The sequence below is a fragment of the Eleginops maclovinus genome, chromosome 3 (genome assembly GCF_036324505.1).
Source record: "Eleginops maclovinus isolate JMC-PN-2008 ecotype Puerto Natales chromosome 3, JC_Emac_rtc_rv5, whole genome shotgun sequence".
NCBI classification, from domain to species: domain Eukaryota; kingdom Metazoa; phylum Chordata; class Actinopteri; order Perciformes; family Eleginopidae; genus Eleginops; species Eleginops maclovinus.
The window spans coordinates 12,958,737-12,980,077 of record NC_086351.1 but is presented as its reverse complement, the minus strand read 5'-3'; the positions used below and the strand labels follow the sequence as shown (position 1 = coordinate 12,980,077).

At 39.7% G+C, this 21,341-nt stretch overlaps 3 protein-coding genes across 3 annotated transcripts; 2 read left to right on the top strand and 1 right to left on the bottom strand.

Moving 5' to 3' along the window:
* Positions 1 to 324: 324 nt before the first annotated feature.
* On the top strand, positions 325 to 8,254 carry colq (collagen-like tail subunit (single strand of homotrimer) of asymmetric acetylcholinesterase). Its single transcript, XM_063878620.1, has 17 exons — positions 325 to 538; positions 1,122 to 1,228; positions 1,531 to 1,626; positions 2,436 to 2,480; positions 2,626 to 2,652; positions 3,484 to 3,555; positions 3,755 to 3,817; positions 3,910 to 3,936; positions 4,160 to 4,204; positions 4,306 to 4,341; positions 4,442 to 4,522; positions 4,638 to 4,734; positions 5,385 to 5,515; positions 5,862 to 5,981; positions 6,088 to 6,229; positions 6,328 to 6,430; positions 6,851 to 8,254. Exons 1-17 carry the CDS (start codon positions 442 to 444, stop codon positions 6,918 to 6,920), a joined length of 1,359 nt encoding a protein of 452 aa, XP_063734690.1. The 5' UTR covers positions 325 to 441; the 3' UTR covers positions 6,921 to 8,254.
* Positions 8,255 to 10,667: 2,413 nt separating this feature from the next.
* Positions 10,668 to 18,831, bottom strand: plekha8 (pleckstrin homology domain containing, family A (phosphoinositide binding specific) member 8). The gene is made up of 13 exons (XM_063879195.1): positions 18,584 to 18,831; positions 17,994 to 18,110; positions 17,729 to 17,884; positions 17,484 to 17,605; positions 17,137 to 17,295; positions 16,989 to 17,029; positions 16,680 to 16,798; positions 14,977 to 15,304; positions 14,086 to 14,171; positions 13,198 to 13,256; positions 12,709 to 12,910; positions 12,542 to 12,603; positions 10,668 to 12,452 (listed from the first exon to the last, which is right to left on the bottom strand). The coding sequence occupies exons 1-13, from the start codon at positions 18,621 to 18,623 to the stop codon at positions 12,255 to 12,257; spliced, it is 1,689 nt and encodes a 562-aa protein (XP_063735265.1). The 5' UTR covers positions 18,624 to 18,831; the 3' UTR covers positions 10,668 to 12,254.
* A 125-nt stretch (positions 18,832 to 18,956) lies between these two features.
* Positions 18,957 to 20,526, top strand: fkbp14 (FKBP prolyl isomerase 14). Its single transcript, XM_063879197.1, has 4 exons — positions 18,957 to 19,302; positions 19,591 to 19,742; positions 19,825 to 19,952; positions 20,032 to 20,526. Exons 1-4 carry the CDS (start codon positions 19,106 to 19,108, stop codon positions 20,188 to 20,190), a joined length of 636 nt encoding a protein of 211 aa, XP_063735267.1. The 5' UTR covers positions 18,957 to 19,105; the 3' UTR covers positions 20,191 to 20,526.
* The last annotated feature ends 815 nt before the right edge of the window (positions 20,527 to 21,341 follow it).

Below are 21,341 nucleotides of genomic sequence, written 5' to 3'. Positions count from 1 at the left end.
AGTGTTCTACTTCCAAAAACACAGACTAATAAATACAAAGAATAGACGACTGATGAACTCATTGTCTCAGAAGGTACAGATGACACCTCATGTAGAATCATATTTGCACAAAAGCCCATCATGTGTTGGTCCTGATAAGTCTCCCTGTGAGAGGAGTGGAAACAACAAAAGGCACCCTCTGCTGTTGTAAAGGTCTAATATTGGCACTCGAAGCAGCTGGCGGGCTGTCTCCTGTAATTTTAGTGCACACTGATGCAGAGTAAAGGTTTAATAGGCATTGGTCGGCGTACCCTCTTCTGAGGGCGTAAAGGAGATAGAGCAGAGCGAGCAGAGAGGGAGGGGAGCAGAGGGAGAGCACAGTGAGGAGAGAGGGAGAGAGAAAGGCAGTGTGTAAGGGCTGCTGTGGCTCAGAAATAAAGTCAGGCAACTATCTGGATCAGCATGACTCTTCTAACACTTGGACTGTATCTGCCACTTTTGTTTTGTTATGGCCTGGCTCAGTCTTCTTTTCTGGACAGCTTTATGTCAATCCCAGCAGGTAAGAATCTAAAATCCTGCCCCTGTGTGTGTTTGTGTTTGTGTCTGTAATGTACTGTACATACAGTACAATGCATGAACAGTTACTTAGAGAGTTGATTGTAGAAGCATGGATACAAAATGTCTGGCTTTGGGATTCATTTTAAGCTCAGTGTCTTTGCAAAATACGCTTGTTTTTATTTTCTTGTCGCCCATGAGGTAGTAGACTGTAAATGCCTCTATATATAGCAAGACTAGCTCCAGTCTTTCAGTAAGAGGCACATACACTTCATATCTGTGTCCCGCTCTGAGAACTCTGCTGGATGGGTGTCATGATTTCATAGTTTGCACCTGTTTCCCTCTTGCTTATGCTGCTCCTGTATATTTTAACCTCATTGACTTGTCCAATTTTTACTGTAGTGTCACAATATATGTGGCTCAGTTGCCAGTGCATGTCCATGTGTCACTAGCTTAGTCTTCCTATTTTGATGAAGAGGTTTTACATTAAATTGTTTAGACAACATAAACATGACCTTTTCTGACTGCCTCCCTCTAATTCTGACTCCTGTCATCGCCACCTGTGTGGCTGACTGCACATTGTACAGCTCTCAAGTCCCAGGAGCAGCAGAGATTCAGCCCATGCTGTTTACTGAGTCCGCCTCCACCCCCACTATTTCCTCCACCCCCTGCTCTTTGGCGCCGCAACTGTCATGTGAGTCAAAGTCATGTGACTTTCAATTGTGTAAATCTTACTGTTGATATGTCCTTGGATGATTTCCAAACCGCCCCACACTTAATTTGTCTTGACCCCCGAATAACAACATTTAAACATTTATCTGCAGGAGGAACACATGGCTAAAAAGTCCTTTGATTGTGCATTGTGAATTTTTATGAACTCTAGACATGCATTTATCTGACAAACTTTATCAACATCAAACATTTAATGATCTTTTCTTATCTAAACAACACTTAGCAAGCTGTTAAAGAAATACCACATTTTATATTCTTTTACAGAACAAACTGATTGGTGGTGGTGAGCCAAGCAATGATCGCAAAGGTTCTTCCTGCGCCCAGGGACTCCCAGGTCCTGCTGGTCCCTCTGGCCCTCAGGTAGGATCCAGACTCTTCCAACGCATCATGGTTGGATCACAGCATTAATAATGTTTTGTAAATCTGGCATTACAATCATTACACCAACACACCTCACACAACTTGACTTGCTTTGGATTTACTGTCAGTATCACTAGATCACAGGCGCTCTGGTGTTCCAAGGTGTTAAGAATCAGTACTCCAACAACATATTAGTTCAATATCCTCTTCAACTTGAGAGTTCCTCCAAAGCAGGAGATGGGGATTTCTCTGGCCCATGCAACACAGCGACCCATTAACGCTCTACATTTAGCTCAGACACAAATAGCTTTTTTCCACTGGCTGCCAGTGGCCCACACATCATTCTCAGAAACTATCCGAAGAGCTGTCTGCCTGGAAAGGCATACTGGGTCGCGTAAATTCCAGGGATTGCCAACACAAGCATGTGCCCATGTGTTTGTGTAGTTCGGTGGTGAAAGATTGAATGATGTTTATGTTTAATAGGTGCTTGCAAATCCTACCTCATCCTCTGCATTTCTTAAGCAAAAAGCTGATGTACCAAATGATCATTAAAGCTTTGCCCATCTCAGGCTGTTACAGCACCCACTGGACTGCAGCAGCAATCCCGTTTATCAAAAGAGACCCACAAGGCACTTTTTAAATCAATAGTGGCCACTCAGCCTTAAGCTAATTGAAACTGCAGCTGTGTCCTCCCAGAAACCAACATGACTTTGTGGTGGAACGTTGTTGAGAACAAAACTAAATTAGATGGATATCTCTGAGATTTATGAGCAAATGCCCTCATTTTATTGTTTTTTTATGTTCATCAGGGTCCTCCTGGTTTACCTGGAATAGAAGGGCCTAAGGGAGAAAAGGTAAGCGGTTAACATCATAATCACATTTTAAAGCTTTTCATCAAACATCAAGTTTATTGACCTGTTGCGCATGACTGAAAAATGCTCGCTGACAGTGAATTAAATGGATGCTGTCCTTGTCCCCTCCTCCGCATCCTGTTGTCAGGGAGAAATCGGAAGACCTGGGCAAAAGGTGAGAGTCTCCATTAATCACTCCATATTCTCCGCTAAGTGGATTTACTCAAATATGAGATACAGGGCCTCCGCCTCCTCACTAGCTGTAACTCAGAGTGCTGCCGGTGTCTGTTGTGTACATCAAGGAATTGTGTGCAAGAACAACCTTGACAAGAGACAGCACAGACACACTGACATGATGCAAGAGAGGCAGAGCTGCTGAGACAGGCTGTTATAAAGGCAGAGGGTTGTTCTCCTCTCACTGAAAAGCAGCATATCGCCTCACTTTTGACTCCTTCAAGACACCCATCATTTTGCCTCTCTGTAAGATGGTCCTCTCTATCCATTAGGACATCAGAAAAAAGCCCACACATCTTGATTGTAAAGTGACCTCCTTAAACGATCGGCCACTGTGGGCGAGCATCAAAAGCGACCCAGAGGGAGAGCCTCCCTGGCGGGTGGCCTGACTGAGCAGCTTTGCAGCACTGCAGTACAATTTAGCTTAGTGCTTCAGCCAGGTCATAAATCATTTTACTTCCCACAAGCACGGGCTCCTGTTCTATATACAGCCCATCATTTAATTAAAGAGAGCAAAGTGACAGGGCTCGTTAGAGTCATTCTCCGCCTACATGTGCAGCAGCGTTTGATAAATACTGTAACCGGCAGGCTGTCAGCTTATGCAGCAAATCCTGCTCTTACACTGCTTTCCATTTTTTTATCTGCAAAACTAAAAGGCATAAGGAGCCCTGATTTTATAATCACATAATTGCCTCTTCAGCTGGCGCAGGGTTTGTTTTATAATGTGTTTTTATATCTGAGATCATGTGTTGAAATTGATGTCTCTGGTTAGGGTCGGACAGGTCCCCCTGGACTTCCTGGGAAACTGGGACCAGCTGGATGGCCTGGACCAAGTGGGCCCAAAGTGAGTAAGTCAGATCTCATAATGTAGATGATATATTAAATGACATGAGACCAGTAGGTGCCAACACAAGGTGGAGTAGGTGAGTGTTAGTTTTCTATATGAATGCTACATCCTTTTACTTCTACTTTGGGACGTAAACCTAAATAAATGAAGCTTATCCACATTTGTCTTATTCCTAATGTTCTCTACTGTTTGTCAGGGGGAGAAAGGTGACCCAGGGCTGATGGGTTTACCTGGAGCCAGAGGACCAATTGGGCCAAGGGTATGAGATGCATATGAACTACATCGATGTAGGATGATCTCCCTTTCCCATTGCTTTATTTAATCTTAAATATTTTGTGTCTTTAATTTTAGGGTCTACCTGGTTATAAAGGAGAAAAGGTATTTAATTCCTTCCTTTATTATCATTCAGTACAAAATGTTATTGGTATGAAAACATCATTTTCAATTACTTATATCTTTGTTTATACTTATATTCCTTAATCTTGTTTTTTTGTGTAACTAATCCAGGAAAATCAATCAAACCAGTGTTGAGTGGTTCATTTTTAGAATGACACAGATTTTTTTTCTTCTAAATCTAACATAACACAATCTGCTCCATTAGGGTTCTCGAGGAGATCGTGGTGAGAGTGGAGGAAAAGGGGACAAGGTGGGCAGAGTTGATCAGCAGCAGGTTTTTTTTTTACCATTGTGTCAGCCATATAGTGGCTTATCTGCTGTATGTAATCATTTACTGTTCTTCATCCACAGGGTGCCATGGGTTTCCCAGGAATGCTTGGACAGAAAGTAAGAAACACATTCAAACAAGAAGGAGTTTTACATTTGTTCCACAGAAATACAACTTTTAAAATGTGATCGTGTTGAGTTTGTCTGATTGTTTGTGCAGGGGGAGATGGGTCCAAAAGGAGAACCTGGGATCTCAGGAAACAGAGGACCAACGGGCCGACCAGGGAAGAGAGGCAAGCAGGTGAGGAGTTTGTGGACATCTTTGCATTATTTAAAAACATGTAATGTAAAAGCTATACAAATGCCCACAATCAATTATCAAGAGTCAAGAGTGTATTTTTTGTATGTTGTTTAAGGGAGGGAAAGGAGACGCAGGCAGTGTTGGTCCTATGGGACCTGCAGGCCCACAGGGAACTCCAGGCCACCCTGGTCCTCCGGGTGCCCCTGCCACAGGTGAGAACTTTGAGCCTTTTCATTTTCGAACAGATTTAAAACTTTTGAATATACTGGCGTTTCTGTATACTGATGACATAATAATACACATTGTTGAGTCAGGGACTTTGTTCAGTTTAGTCATAGGGACATTAATTTCCCTACGTGCACTTTGAAGTGATTGGTGTGTGTGGCCCTACACTTTTGCTGAGTGTGGGAAAGCTGTGCTAGCTGTGTGAGAGGCAGCAAACACTGTGTCAGCTAAAGGAAGCACTCTTTAGACCAGTGTAACACGGGTAGTCAGATTTAGCACCAGAGAAACTTTATCTCGCAAGGTGAAATAAGAGTCTGTGTTCATGACATCATGTGGCTAAATGGATCCACAGATGACAAGCCACATTTCTGTATACATAAATAATGTCATCAGGTGCTGACATTCAACATTTCATTTGTTATGTTGATCAGTCTTCTGAGTGAAGTTGGTTGCATTTACTTCTTAATATAACAATTTAAGAAACTAAATTTCATGGCATATGATGTTTCTACGAGTCACTGCAGCATGTGCTCTTAACAACACTTTAACGCAGCTATTCATTTCAATAACATGGCACTAAACCATTTTGCTTTGTGACTTTTAATACAATATGTATCTTCTTTCTGTGTATGTTCAGGACTGTACATGGTTGGAACAAAGGGTGCTCGTGGTCCACCAGGGTCTCCTGGAAAGTGTAGCTGCGGCTCTCTCAGTAATTCTCCATTTGAAGATCATCCTTCCAGAGGAAACTATCCTAAAGTACCGGCGGTGAGTATTTAATATAACGTTTTTTGTAATGTACTTCATTTTTTGATAATCAAATAAAAAAAACAATATAGTGTATTTATATAAAACCTCTGATTATGTGCAACTACATGTTGTTTTAAACTAGGAGTTAAAAAAAACAAAAAAGGTATTGTTACATTTTGTATCATTTTTAAAAAGATTTTAGAGATAAAAGTATTTCTGTGAGGGACTGGGATGTTGCTCTGAGATGCATACTGCCATATTAGATATTGATGCTTCATATCTCAAAATTGCATTTCAATGGGCCTTGAATTCAAAATGCATGAAAAAAATGTAATCTTTATCGTCCATTTTGTCACTCATTCAGATATTTGTTGTAAGCAATGAGGAGGAACTGGAGCGCCTTCAAACAGATAATGCGCTGGCATTCCGCAAAGACCAGAGATCTCTCTATTTTAAAGACATTGATGGCTGGCTGCCTATCCAGGTATCATTGCATTCAGCAAAATGATTTTGTTTCATCTTGTTTACAAATGCTGACTTTAAAAGCAGTTTTTTTCATTTTGTTCACATTTTTAAAACTCTTTTTCTAGACTTTCCCATTCCCAATGACGCCGTTCCAGTCCATGGAAAACGCACCTGATGACGAGGGTTACTGCGGTGACGGGATTGTGCAGATTTCCAACGGGGAGCAGTGTGATGACAGCAACAGAGTCGTCACGGACGGCTGTGTCAGTAAGTCATGTTCGGTGGTCTATAATAGCTCCTTAGTTCTACTTTGCTGAACGCATATAACATGACCCCTCCACCTCTGCTGTCTCCCCTTACCACAGAGTGTAAACACGCCTACTGTGGAGACGGATACCGCTATGAGGGGGCTGAGGAGTGTGATGGAAAGGACTTTGGATACCAGACATGTAATTCATATCTTCCAGGGTAAGCACAGTATACAACTCAATACAACTCAATATTCAGAATCAAATATCACATTTCTTTTTTACCAAATACCTCAATATAAATTGATTGGCCATTGATGCTTTCTTAAAATATGCAAATTCTTTTGATAAATCTTCATCAGTAAGTGGGTACAAGCAAATAATATAAAAACGAGTGTACTTATACCGTCTATAAAGTTCAGAAAAGTATATTACTTCACTTTAATGCAGCCTTTAATACCAGGCAAGGACAACACGTATGTCTTAATACAATATTATCATATTGCAAATCTAAGAAAAATATTTAGTCCAGTATAACAATTTCTATATAACATCAACATTTTAGCCAGCTTTACACAACTGTGAGAAATGTTATGTTGCCATGTATAACAGAGAGTGATGTTTCTCCTTTTATTCGCAGATCATATGGTCACCTCAAGTGCACACCATACTGTGTTATTGACTCTACAAACTGCAAGTACTTCACATGACGAGGAAGCTGAACAGTGCAGCGAGATCCTCTGTGTGCTATTTGAAAAATTGTCATGCAAAAAAAAAGAAGAACAATAATACACCAAGCAAAAGACTCTGAAGGTAGCGGCAGCCTATGAATCTATGATGAAAAAAGATAAATATATTATACATAACTTCTCTGTATTGCTGCTGAGATGCCACGTAGCTCCCCGAGTTACATTTGGCGAGTGGAGATGAAAAAGCTTCACCCCCACTTAGGAAATGCACAGGACAACTGCACTCAGTCTTAACAAGCAGGACTTAAGACTGGCCTCCTCACCATGAATCAGCCTCTGGATGCAACAGTTGTGCAACAGCTGAGGCTTAATTAAATGGGAGATGTTGCAGAGGAGCAGTAGCCGGTCCAGAGGCATATTCTTATTGACCCAGTTACTGTTGAGAAACAGAGGCAGTAGGACATCCAGAGCCGTGGCCTCAGGTATTCTACTGCAGCGCCAATGACAGCGCGCAGCTTTTGCATGAGGCTGGGATTACTGAGAAAGTGACAGCAGCTGTCACTATCCAAGCATGCTAACAATCGATATACGTATTATTGCCACAACTAGGCCAGTACTGTGTAGGCTCAATATGGCATCATAGATTTCAGTTATAAAAGGTTTAGTCATTCAAATAGTTAGATCAAAAGTATGGTTAAGGATGGAGATAGAGGTGCATGAATTATGCACTTTAATTATTTCAATGAGTCTGCCAAATCATTAGCTTGTGGTGGTACTGTGGGACTTTCAGTTTCGACAAGGTTTCATAAATCCCCCCAAAAATACTTCTCAGGAACCAACAGGTAATGTAGCTCCAAACAGCACCTTTCACAGACACCCCCCACTACTCCTTTTGTAAATTAAATGGCAGTGACTGTACGCTTAAGCACACAGATAACTCAAGGTTCTTCTCTGTGCTTTAGTGAGAAATACTACTGTATGTGAAGGCTTGAAACTGTTAATGTTCTTAATTTTCTCACTAAACAGGAAAGGCTGTGATACTCTGTAGCTGCTAAACGGGGGAGGAATTACAATTCCAGTCTGTCCTATGGTCATTATTGTATTTACTCTAATACCTCTTTATCCAGTCTTTTCTGTCTTACAGTATATACAGCAACACAGAAACTCAACAGTAAACTTAACAGTGTAGATGTAGTCTGCTGTGTGTTTGGCACCAATGGTGAAAATGACCGATATAAGCTGATTTTTCCATAAGCTAGTGTACAAGTTGCAGTGCCAAGGGAGACCTGTTCTCAGCCATATTGATACTGTATGTGTAGGTGTTTTAAAGTGATTATTCTGTAAAGAAAAGTAAAGGTAAAGACTGTTACTATATTGTCTCCGCATGCTTGTGATACTGTGCTTATTAGTGTGAAGTGCTTCCACTGTTTTATAACTCATTGCAATTGACAGCGCATTAGGTGTCTTAAGAAAGCTCAGTCTTGCTCTTCCCAGAGTGTAGCTAATTGTATGACACACCTTGTATGAAAATGATGAACTGTGCCGTGCACAAAGCTGAAATACCTTTTGGAAACTGTGTTGAATGTTCTGTCTGTGGCCTGGCCGTCTGTGCCGTATCCTGTACTGTGTATGCACAACGATGCTGAAACATAACATGCATGTGGTAGTGTACTGTTCGGCTTTATCAAATAATGTATGCACTGTGACTGGGATGGTGGAAGTTATTTTTTGTTTCATTACTCTGGTATGATTTATACAGTAGTTGTGGGTCATTTTAAAAGGAAATAAAACCTGAATTTAAATATTTCAAACCTGCCAGCCTGTCTTATGCATTTTTAAATGTTTTACTTTAGTCAGGTTTTGTCAGCGGCTTTGCTTCCTGTGTTATAAGCAAGTGGTGACAGTGATTCGAAGCTGTGGAATAGACAGTGATAGAGATGCTGATGTTCTTTCAGAGCACTCGATGTAAGCTCAAAGCTGATGTCTATCAAGTGGAAAAAGGAGCTGTCAGCAGTTCCATGTAGAGTGCAGCGTTACACTGTAAGAGCACGCAGTGAACTCTTGCTGTTCTCAGAAAAGGCAATAGGGTTTTTCAGCTTCTCATTCTGCCTCGATGAACCCCCTTAGAGCTGAGTCTGGGCATAGACATTATGGACAGTGTTAGGTTAGGTACCGGCAGCCATCCAGTGTTGCCGCAGAAATGTTTGAGACTGGAAGCACCATATAACTTCATTAGCATGCCGTATTTCTTTTCTAAATCACATCAGGACAATTTGTCTGCTGAGATGCCCGAGTAAAAGCCTACCGTGGCGTATTTACCCAATCATATGCATTCCCTTGACCAGGCCAATCAGATTTATGCCACAGACGTCTCAGCACAGCACTAAATGTCGCTGGAGATGCAGTGGCCCTCACTGTAGCGAAGTTAGTTTTAGGTTGGATCTCAAAAGGCATTCATTAAAGATCCAGCGGTGTGTTCTTGCTCAGTTTCAAATCATTTCGGTAGAGCCTCCACCTTCAACAAAAAGTTTCATTTAGGGACCATGAACAAATGACACAAAAACCAATGCTATATTAGTGGGTATATTGTAAACATTATAGTAAATGTAATTAGGCATACCTCTTTTTTATTACTGATGTGTTGTCTTGAATTGATGTTACTTACTTATTTCAAGAACATAATTTCTCTTTAGTAACTTCCATGCCATGTGACCTAATGACTCCAAATCAATGTGGAATCATGTTACTAAACGCTTACTATTACAATTTGGTAAAGAAATGAGTGTATAGCAACAAAGAAATGCTGGTTTTTCACAACAATATCATATAATGTAGAGAGAGCCATAACATTTGATTGAAAAAGGGGGGATTCTTATTCGTCTTGTGTGGATTTGGAGTCACGTTCACACGTGAAATGTTCTTCTATTGAAATATTTATGTAAAATCAAACCATGGCACATGAATCAGTGATCAAAAAAGGTGTTCAACATGACACATTTATTGTTCATTTCATCTTAAATTAGTAATTTTGCAGAAGTATTATAACATTGTTTTGCTTTGTGTCATTAAATGGTTATTTATTGATGGTCTCTAAGTGAAATCCTGAGGTTAAGAGCGACGTTTTGATGTGAGCTAACCACCTCCTGACTGCTGACTTTGTGTGAAAATAAATGAAAGAGACACCACCGGATCCAGACTTAATGTAAGTCAAAGATCCAACCTAAAACTAAGCTCACCACAATGAGACAACCCTAATTCTACTGCACTGCAAACCTGTATGATTTTTGTTTGCAGTCAACTGACTGGCCTCAAATTAAACTTGTAAGAAGCAGGATCTCTATTTTGAGCTATCTTGGGCATTTAGTTGAAATCCAACACTTTTTCCAACAAAAGAGGTTATTTTAGTGCAGGTTGGCAGGTGTAGCATTACAGCTGTGGGAAAGGGGGTAATGCAAATGAGGCCACAGGGACAGGAAGCAGGCAGCTGTTGTCCCAAGGCAAGGGAAAATCCCTGACCTATAAGCAGGAATGGCTGGCACGCACAGCGCTGTAGGCTCTACTGCTGCACATGCAAAACCCTCTCAGCAAGGTATGCAAAGGTGTTGTCAGAGCTCAGTGTCACTGTTGTTTACACAGACTACAACACCTGTGCAGATTTACCATCTATTGCTTACTCATGGATTTATTTCAAGCCAAATGGGCATGAGGATTAATTATACACCCATTTTTACACAGCATTAAAATGAAACATTTTCCACTGGACACATATTAAAACAACCTCATTATTTATTATGCAAAAATCAATTAGTATCTTATATACAATAGTAAAAAACAAAACCAATTAAATGTTTGCAATATTACGATATCATGTTCATTGGAATTCATCTGCGACAGGAAATCAACCCATTTCACAAATGGGGTGTAAACTTGGTGAAAATGCCTCACTTTTTAAATAATAACTGCATCCATTCCCAACAAAACAGAACTAACAGTAGGAATAATGTCAAAAAATACTATGTGGTATGTCTTCGTAAAAAAAGTCACAGAGCCATACAGACAGATTTTACCTGGCCAGAAGGAGGGACTCTACCTTTCAGTTTTACATTTTTGAATCGACATCATAAAATATTAAGTACGGCTGGTAACAACACTCAAGGATATGCAGACAGTGCATGGCTGAGATGACTAGCTGAATGTTGCTACTCATTAGTACAGAGATGAAGGAAAAGCAATGTAAATAACGTTCTATCCCTTTAGGATTATTTAGTAACTTGGTCTTCACCTATAATAAGTTTCCATTGGCACCTATAATTCATAACACATAAAAACATGCAATCAAAAAACATGCTCTATGGAAACAAACGCCCTTACATTCACACAAGAGCCGAGCTGCGATGATCCCCATGTGAACTTCATAACTTAAGACGTAATAAATAGACATTGTGAAAAACGCATCCTATGCATACGTTTGTGCCGAGGATGTCCACAAAAGTATTCAGCAGTTGTCAGTACTTGAACAGATACACCATTATTTAGTTATTGTGATAATATAGGCAGCAGAGGCTACAGCCATTCACATGACGGCTCCTTTTGGTCCCACGGAAAGTCTCTTAAAATGTTAGCAATATAAAATAAAAATGATACATTGTCAAACTGTAGGATTTATATTAAAATAATGAAGGGAAAGTTAAATCAATATCATCATTTCTAAACCCCAATAGTCGGTGCCGTAACTATTTTGTTTTACCATAATTAGTAAAAGTTAGCGCATGATTCCATCACACACTCAGAGGCATATATTGGGACAATCTCACGTTGTTTTTGACTAATACTGCTCTCTGTTAGTTGCAAATATCACCCCTTTTCACAAATCAGAGGGAAAAGGATTGGATTCATCTAAAATGTCTTTACATAATGCAAATTGGAAAGACAGAAAAGTTATTAGAGCAAAATACCTTGTGGTTATGTACCTGTACATAAAAAGCCACAATACTGCTACAAAATGTGCACCAGAAACAAATGTCACCATGAGTTATTATGCTTGGATTCTGCATAATAGGGTGTAAACCCCTACTCTGTTCATGGTCTTTGAAACAAGACCCAGAAACTACATTTTGACAAACCATAATGTCTTAAGGTTAACGTGTGTCACCAAATACAGACATTAATTCATTCTTTAAGACCCTCTACTGTTGTAAAGTTTAACAACCACTGAAAACACCTCACACTGACACGGGACATGCTCACACTACGTTGTACACAAAATGCACATCATCTGGCACCTTCCTTCAACAACAGCCAACATTCTGCCCCTGCGGTCAGTCCATCCCCGACCTCTGATCCTCTCTTCAAGTGTCACACCACTTCATCAGACTCCAGGTTGTATTCTTCATACAGGGCATCGAGGATGGCCAGATGATTCTCCATGGCCGGCAGGTACACTCCCAGATCTCTGTAAACGCCGCTGCTGAAGCTGCTTTTCAGCTCATCGCCCTCATTTGACACCAAGGCTGCGGCGAAACTTTGATAAGAAGGTGCAGCTCTCAGCGCCAACTGAGGAAATAGAAGCATGCCAAAGTCAGACTCCAATAACAGATGAAACTCGGAGGGAAAAAGCATTGTTGTGAAGAACAAATACGTACAGCAAAAACGCCTCGCACAACCCATCCGTGGTACTGCCGGAGAGTCTTTCCATAGGCATTGTCTGGGTGAGAGAACATAAAGAATCATGAACATGCAAACAGTTCCACGCATTTGAACTTGTTTGTTGACGTGTGGCGTTTAAAAAAAAAAAACAGAAGAATCTCACTTAGTGCTCCCTGGATGTCTTTTGTCCCTGCGTTGACCTCCGACAGGAACTCTTTGAGGAACTTCAAGCCTCGTCTGAGCCACAGCAGAGCCTCCGTGGCCGAGTTGCGGACCCGGGCGTTGTCTGTCTGCACTTCATGCACCACGATGGACTGGAGAGTGGGGAAGCTGCCTGGGTCGGACATCAGCTTCTGGTTAATTTTCTACAGGGTGAAGAGACAGTCGGATAAAGTTACATAGAACCTGAACTAAAAAAATAAATAATACAACTATAGGAGCGATACGCCATACGTCTGATTCTTTACAGAATACAGGAAAGCTCTTTGTTTACTTTTAATAAAGTAGATCTAAAGTAATGTTGATTCATTATATCATTCAGTGTGTTTTGCATAAGACTTCGAGAATAAAGAAAAAAGCTATGCCATCATTTCTCTTTAGTTGAGTAGTGAAATCTGCTGCAAGACAACATATCAATGACATGCACACGTACCTTGATGTTGCCAACAAAATCCATTTTAACTGGAGCAAACACAGTGGATCCCAGCTTGTCTGAGAAGAGAAAATCCATGATCATTTTTTTTGTTTCTTATGACGAAAATAAGCCTAGTTATGTGTCCGTTTATTAAGACGGAACCATGTCAATCATCATGAAAATGCATCTTTCCGGTTTTAACTAAATGATAAAAGAGGGTCGACCACCAGCTGTGATGGGAAGATAACTGAGGCTTGTGACACTAGTAGACCTAAGAACCTTAGCAATTCTGAAAGTGGCTGCATGACGTTAATGGGGTTAGTGTCAAGATATGATGGAAGAGATGTCATCAATTTGAATGTTTGAGCACAGCTGGAGAGCAAAAATGTGCAGATTTAAAATGTAAGGGTTACTTATACAGAGCCATGTTTCACTCCTTAGTACGGGCCAGGTCTGATGAAGCTCTTTTGCAACCACCTGATAATTCTCTCCAAAGTTGGTGAAAAAGAATTGTTTTTAAAGTCTTGCACAAGTTTAAATCCTTACTGTGTGTGACCACATGAATCTATATTCAGGACACTGTAATAGATGTGGTGTAGACAAAAAAGGGCAACCACATGAACATGTATAGGGTAACAAAGAACTTCATAATAGACCATTAGTCTGCAAACAATAGAAAACATACAGGTAGAAAAGGAAAAAATTAGACCATGAAATAATAGGATGATGAACCCAAGACAGAAAGCTGCCACCTCATTAAATACAGACGATGTGAAGGACATGCAAACATTAAAAGACAAAGAAGAAGGTTTCTTTATAAAAGTTATAAAGGGTGAAATGACCACATGTGTAGCGTTATGAGAAAAAGGGAAGAGTAGGAGGAGAGACTGAAAATGACCGGCCTACCTAATACAGGTACTATTGCATAGCATGAGTCCAAAAACTCTTGTGTAGGGATACCATTGTCGTCGTCCAGTCTTATATCACTAAATCTAAAAAAAGTAGAACAGATTCAAACAGGAGAATATATTAGAGGGAAGTATGTCATTTCAGTTTTTATTTGATCAACTCAAACAGAATAAAAGAGTACAAACTTCAAAACCAAAGCCAGAGAAACGATCCACACAGTGTCATGCAGTTCAATGCCTGACAATACCTGAGAGTATTCCTCTACCTGGTCTACCACTTAACAGTTATTCATTTTATGTTAATGCTCCCATTTATTTTAAAAAGACCAACTCCAAAACACTGCCCTCCCCCTCTTGCAGTCGACTACTGGTGAAATCAAACATTGTTTTTTTTTCTCCAGGAGAATATTGTTTACGTCGTAACAGAATTGTTCATAAACACACTAGTCAATTATTCAGTAACACTCTTCAAGGTCTTAAAGAAAGACAGTAAAATACGTCTAAAATACAGAGTGAAACAAAAAAGCTTTACAAACCCAAATATCAGATGAGGGCCTCTCTGTGTCATGTGATCAAGAGAGAACACACTAATATAAAACACTTATAATGACAAATTTTAATGGAATCAGTTCAAACTTTCCAAACCTGTTAATATAGACCTATTCTGTGCAACACGGTAATACAATATATATATATATATTTCCACAAACTAGGTCATTGTGCAGTTTAGTCAAAGGTTGCAGCAGAAGTGCGGTGCCTCAAAGACAAAAATACTACATGTAGCTCATATTGGTTATCCCTAATACTGTCATGGTGAAATATGGCAGACCATCATACAGTAACAATTGTACCCTAAAGGATGTGACCTTCCTGAGTAGCATTTTCATACCTGTGACTCATTGTGCTGAAGAACGTTTCCACCTGCTCTGTGTCTTCGGGCTCTGTTAAATCTCTGTGTGCCTCTTCTTGGTCTGGAACAGCTTCCTGTTGGTGCTGAGCCTGGACGGCATGCACTTCCTGATTGTTGTTCTCCTGCTCTTCTAGACTTTGGTCCACTTTGTGCTTCTGCTCTTGTTTCGTCTCCTCTTGATTATCGGATTCATTTTCTTCTGCTGGTTGGTCGTAGTGTTCAATCTCAGGGGCATTCTGGATAGTGTGTGGAGTAGGATCAACGTCCTCCTCTTGGACTGAGCTTTTGCCGTTGGCGGCATCAATGTCTGAGGGAGAAACAGTAGAAGGAAGCAAAAAAGGGCACACAGAATAAGGTTTCAGTCAAGAAAATGTAAAAGCAGCACTTTGTATCATGAGGAATTATCCTCTCTAACCACTGGAAATAAACACTGACCAAAACCTCAAGATTATCCTTCATTTGAAGTCAAAAAGCAGCATTACAGTTTGAATGAATCATAAAAGTACAGTTTATTTCTAGAGCACATTTGAAAAAAGCTCAAGCTTACCCTAGTGCTTTACAAAAAACATTATTTAGCAGTATATAAATAGAGATTGATGCACTGACTTCTATGGGTTGAAATGTATCATATGTCACCTAACATCTCAGTCGGGTGTGTTAATGTTAGACTGGTTTCAGCTGTGGCCACGCCCGATTGATTTAGCATTTGTGAAATGCTTTTCATTCCCTATTTTTTGTTTTGATTTGGGTTTGTTTCCGAATACACAACATACCAACACCTCAATTACAATAACATATGTTTCTCTTTTATAGCTCTTAATTGTCAGATTCAAAAAAATATTTTACATACATCTACCAATCAAATATTTGTATTAATATATCCTGTCTACATTCTCTTGATATTGTGTAGTTTTTAAGTGGCATCACATCAAATCTGTACCAAAGTATGCTTTAAAAGGTCACCTCTTATGCCAAATTCACTGTTCACAAAATTCTTCTATACATAAATGTGTGTCCCCTCTGTGTTATCCATCTATATAAAAACCTGTCTGAAGTTGAGCGGATCAGACTTTGACCACTTTGTGATGTCACAATGTTTTTACCCACCCTTCCACCTTATTTATGGCATGGCATACAATCCATGAGCTGCTTCGTATTTCAAGGCAAAAACTTAAGAGACATGTTTTTTATATATCTGACACCTACAATATATTGTTGAAAAAGATCATTATAAGGGTCCTTTACAAAAATTAGTATGCAAGTAAGTTCCAACAAACTTTAAAATAAAAGGAAATCCCTACAGGACCCATCATCTGTAAACTTCAACTGTACCTTATTTTTTAAATAATGTATTTGCATGGCATATAACATATATATTATTGATATTCCAACACAATAAACAGGGAAAGTCTTAGGTCTTCTATTCCATCGAGGCAGAGGCTTCCCCTGTATAAAAGCCTATTTTTTACTGCCAGGGGAAATGCAATAAAGTAACTGTGGCATCCATCAATGTCAGCTCACTAAAAAGGCAATCATTTACCCACTTCAGTTCAGATGATGTACACACAACAGCCATGCCCATGTTTGCTCGGTGTGGTCTTTTCTTTATGGAATCCAGTAATGGTTTTCAGTTCAGGGAATGCCACAGCATGAGCAGTGAGTTGTTGGGAAAGCCGTCTTACCTGATGGGGAAGAATGCTGTTCTGGTCCCTCTGGCTCTGCTGGTCCTTCTGCTCCAGAGTCAAGGCTCTGGTTGTCATGTGTTATTGCTTCTCCTGAGTTTTCAGCCAAATCCCTCCATCTGCAATAAATGTGTGTGTTGTGTGATTGATATTTTGTGTCATGAGCCACGAAGATGACATCATTAAGAACAACGTATTATTACAACACCATAAAAGGCTATTTATTTTCAGCCTTTTTTTTTCGAGTGGTACTTTTCACAAACATGCAAAGCAATATAAATACTTAATGACATAAAAAAAGCACCCTACTTTTCTCCATGGTTCTGATTTAAATGATTGACAGGTTTGATCTGTTGAAGGAACGAGACATAAGGTTATGTATAATTCAAACAAGCCATAGGGGTCATAGTAGATGTTATTTGGATATTTGAGTTGACAGTAGTGGTGAAAAAAGTACCTTCTGGGGTTTGATGGCTGCTACTGGAGGAGATCCTGGTGGACTGTGTGTTGGCATATCTGCACTGAAAGTACGGTTTGCTATATGCATACATTCCTCCAGAGTCTTAAGGAAAGTTGTGCATGTAGATTTCACCATGTTCCCAGTGTCTATGCCTGTCTGAAAAGAGCACACAAACACACACACGCAATTTGGTAACATGTTTGAAGTAAGCATACTTGTCTGGTTTATCAGTAAGCACACAACAATCTGATGTCTTGCTAGCTGCAATGGGCTGCTTTATACTCTAGTTTCACACAAACAGCAGCTACTATTATTTCGTTGGCTCATCCGAACCTTAACCTTACCTCCGCTGTGTCTCGTAGCTCATCATTCTCCTTGATCTTGTTTACTTGTTGTAGAAGAAGGTCACAGTATAATCTGAGTTCGGACATCTTCGTTTTCAGTGCATCTGTGTTCTCCTGGAGCTCTGTTATAATGAAAGCAAATGAGCCATGTTTGGGAAGTCTTTGACAGCATTTTACAATAAAATAATAGCTGTGGAAGTGCAATTCATGCAATGTCAGTTTGGGATAACAAAGCGTTCAAATACCTTTTTCTCTCTTTGTTCTGTTATCTGTAAGGCAAGCTTTGGCTGTTCCCAGTGCCACCAGCCATTTCTGCCTCTCTGCTGCATTGATGGCTCTGAGGTAAAAGTACTGCTCTCCTGGTATAGTCAGGTCCACTCGTGTAGAGTCAGAGGGATTCACTGAAACAAACCAGGGCACATGCTTGTCAGGGCTATATCCAAAAGGTACAACAAAGTTACACACTTGATGAGGAAACACAGTAGACAGGGAAAAGTGAGCCAAACTAACCTTGGATTTCACAAACTGAAATTTTAATGCTGCCCTTGCAACCTTTCCATGCATCTTCTTGGGAGTCATAGTAAGACAAGGTTCCTCCATCGAGCACAAACCAACGAGGTTGCCAGCCTGAAAAAAGTGATTCATATTTTCCAGATTTGAGCAACGTTGCGTTTTAACAAGTTGTATTGGTAGTTCACTTTTCAAAAGTGGAAATCACTTAGTATGAATCAAAATAAGACAGCGCGATCTATCTTCATGAACTAAGACAATAGTTAACCCTTAGGTTATGTTAGCAGCAGCTCATCAAAGTATATTATATTGACAGAGACAGAGAAATGCCTAAATTAGATACCGTTACCTGACTACATCAATAGGGTTACATTCTTATTTGTTAATCAGCTAACCAAACAACGTCAAAGAGAAGCGTTAGTTCATTTAATGAGGTGGATAATCTCCGATAGTTAAACCCATGGTAGCTAACGTTAGCTTGCCTGTTAACGTTATCTCTTACTCAACACAAGTGACGTTGTCATGCTAGCTAGCGTCCCTAAAACGAGCACAAAAAAACAAAACACGCAACGTCTGCGGGAAAAACTCACCACTTATGTAATTGGTCCATTTATGCAGCATTCCTTCCATGTTTAATTGTATGTTTAGCCGTTCATTACTTGTTTATCATAACAAGATATGATGCACAGCTGATTGCAGCGACTCCATCAGGCCCCGAGTGTGATTTGTGGAGTAGTGATCGAGGCTTTGAATGTCACCTACGTAGACAAAAGCGCGTAAACTTTTTCGCGAATCGAGCTCTAAGCTCTTTTAAAAGGAGCTAACGACTTTCCTCCCATTTACGTCAGATGGATTTAATGCTGTGGGTGTGGTTTGTGTTGACAGACAGAAAAAGGAGCAATAGAAGGAGATACTAAATATAAAGGGCGGGGCTTTTCTCATATTGTATCCAATTGTAGAGGGAGGAGGGCAAACAAGCTGAACAACACTGGCTGCCTTCATGCAGAAGTTGGCTGCCACGTAGTTGGCATTCCTGCCATGTATTTATTTTTGTAACTTCAGTTTAAGGAAAGCTTTTTGTACAGTTTGCTAGTTAGCTATTTTCTATCAAAATGGTTCTTTTTTCTATTTGTTTGATATTTCCCTCCCTGTTTGTGTTTGTTACCGGGGGGAAACTGCCTGAGCCAGACGTGAAAATAGAAGTTTTACATAAACCCTTCATGTGTTATCGTAAGTCAAAGTATGGAGACATGCTTCTTGTTCACCACGAAGGATACTTGGAGAGTGACGGCACACCGTTTTTTTCCAGGTAGGGCAATTTATTGCTGGAAACTGTTATAATGCTGCATGACTCTTTTCTTTGCAGGAAAACTCACTGCTGGCAAAAGCTGTAAACATCTAAACATGTATCTAGACTACACTATGCTGCAGCCTAAAGTCAGCATGTGTGACTATGTCCATTTAGACCTTAACAATTAATGTTTGACTCTTTAAAGTTAGGTGTCAGCCATTGGACTGTTATTGCACATATGTGTTATATTTTTGTGTAGTGGACTTTTATTTCTCTAAATTAATGTGATGGATCTTTGTCACACAGCCGGAAAGATGGGGATACCAATCCAGTGTGGTTCACTCTTGGGATTCGAGAGGTTCTCAAGGGTTGGGATAAGGGCCTGAAGGACATGTGTGCAGGAGAGCGCAGGAAACTGACTGTCCCTCCATCACTGGGATATGGCAAGGAAGGAAAAGGTATCAGACTCTGTGTTACTCACAAAATCATGTTTGAATAACTTTTGCTACCTTTAAAATTAACCCTGTTTTTGGGTTACAGGCAAGATCCCTCCAGGCAGTACCTTGATTTTTGACATTGAGCTTATGGAGATTCGAAATGGTCCCAGGTCGCACGATTCTTTCAGAGAGATGGATCTGAATGATGATTGGAAGCTCTGCAGAGAAGAGGTGTGTTTTCTTTTCACAGACTATATAGATATATTAATATTGCTTGTTATTTATTATTGTTATACTGTCTGCTTTACAGGTGAAAGAGTACCTAAGGAAAGAATTTGAAAAGCATGGATACTCCCCAAATGACACAAATCATGAAGTGATGGTGGATGACATCTTCAAAAATGAGGATGAAGATAACGATGGTTTTATATCTGCGAGGGAATTCACTTACCAACACGATGAGCTCTAAAGGACTGATAACATCTAACTTACGTCTAAAGCTGCCTGTTGTTCCTTTGTAATTGATATCAAAAACTTGGGATGACAATTTCACCGTTACAAAAACCAGTGTTTGATTCATAAATTTCCTCGAAAAAAACGTTGTTTGTTTTTTTACACTGCAGTTTAACAGTATTGTTTTACGGTTGGTTAAACATTTCCTGGGAAATTAAATCCATATTTAATTTTTATCTCCATTTTGCACTGACATCACCGCATATGCATTAAGGTTACAGTATTTGACTTAATGATGTAAGGGATTAGGATTTTAAATAAACGTATTTGAATTAAACTGAGCTATATATCATTTGTATTTATTCTTTTACAATACATGTGCTGATAACTGAGTCTATGCAGTCAGCCTTAGATGCTGGTTCTTTTTTCTGTGTATGTCTTCATAATTCACTAGAGGGCACTCTTGTCCTACTTTATTTTCGTCATAGTACAACCCTTGATTACATTTCAAAACAGCAATAGTGTACTGTCAGGGGTCCCTCTTTCAGGTTCAAGATTTCATTCTGTGCCTGGCAGATCTAAAAGAGGGTATGGTTAAATACCAATTCATGCCTTCAGTGAATTGTGGAGAGGGGTGCTGTGGGTTTATATAAAAATGTTTCTGTCACTCGCAGTAATGACTGTTTCAACTTATGGCATAAAGGAATAACATTGACTTTATTTTTGGCAGGTTATTTTCAGAACATGTACAAGAGTAAGCCTTAAGCGACAATCAAATTGCCTCTATGGCTCACAAAATGTAGGCTCTAGACAACTAACTAAAACCGTACAGAAATTGCAAAATTGTCTTGTTGAATCCTGAGAAAAACAACCTTTATTGGATTGATAGTTTTTCAGAAAAAAATCTTTAAAATGAGAGGGAGAAACCGCGTTGTACTCATAGCTCTGCGGAATTACATTTATTGTATGACAAATATCACACCAAGCCCACAAAGAATTGTGATGCATCAACAGGAACAACACAGTTTCACAAGTTAAAGAAGCTATAGTAAGATGTGTGTTTGTTGTCAGCACAATTCTGTTCTTAACCATACAAATCAAAGCTTTGCAAGATTGTGGTTTATTGAATCTTGACAGTCGATTAAAGCCTCTTAAGTTAAAAAAAAA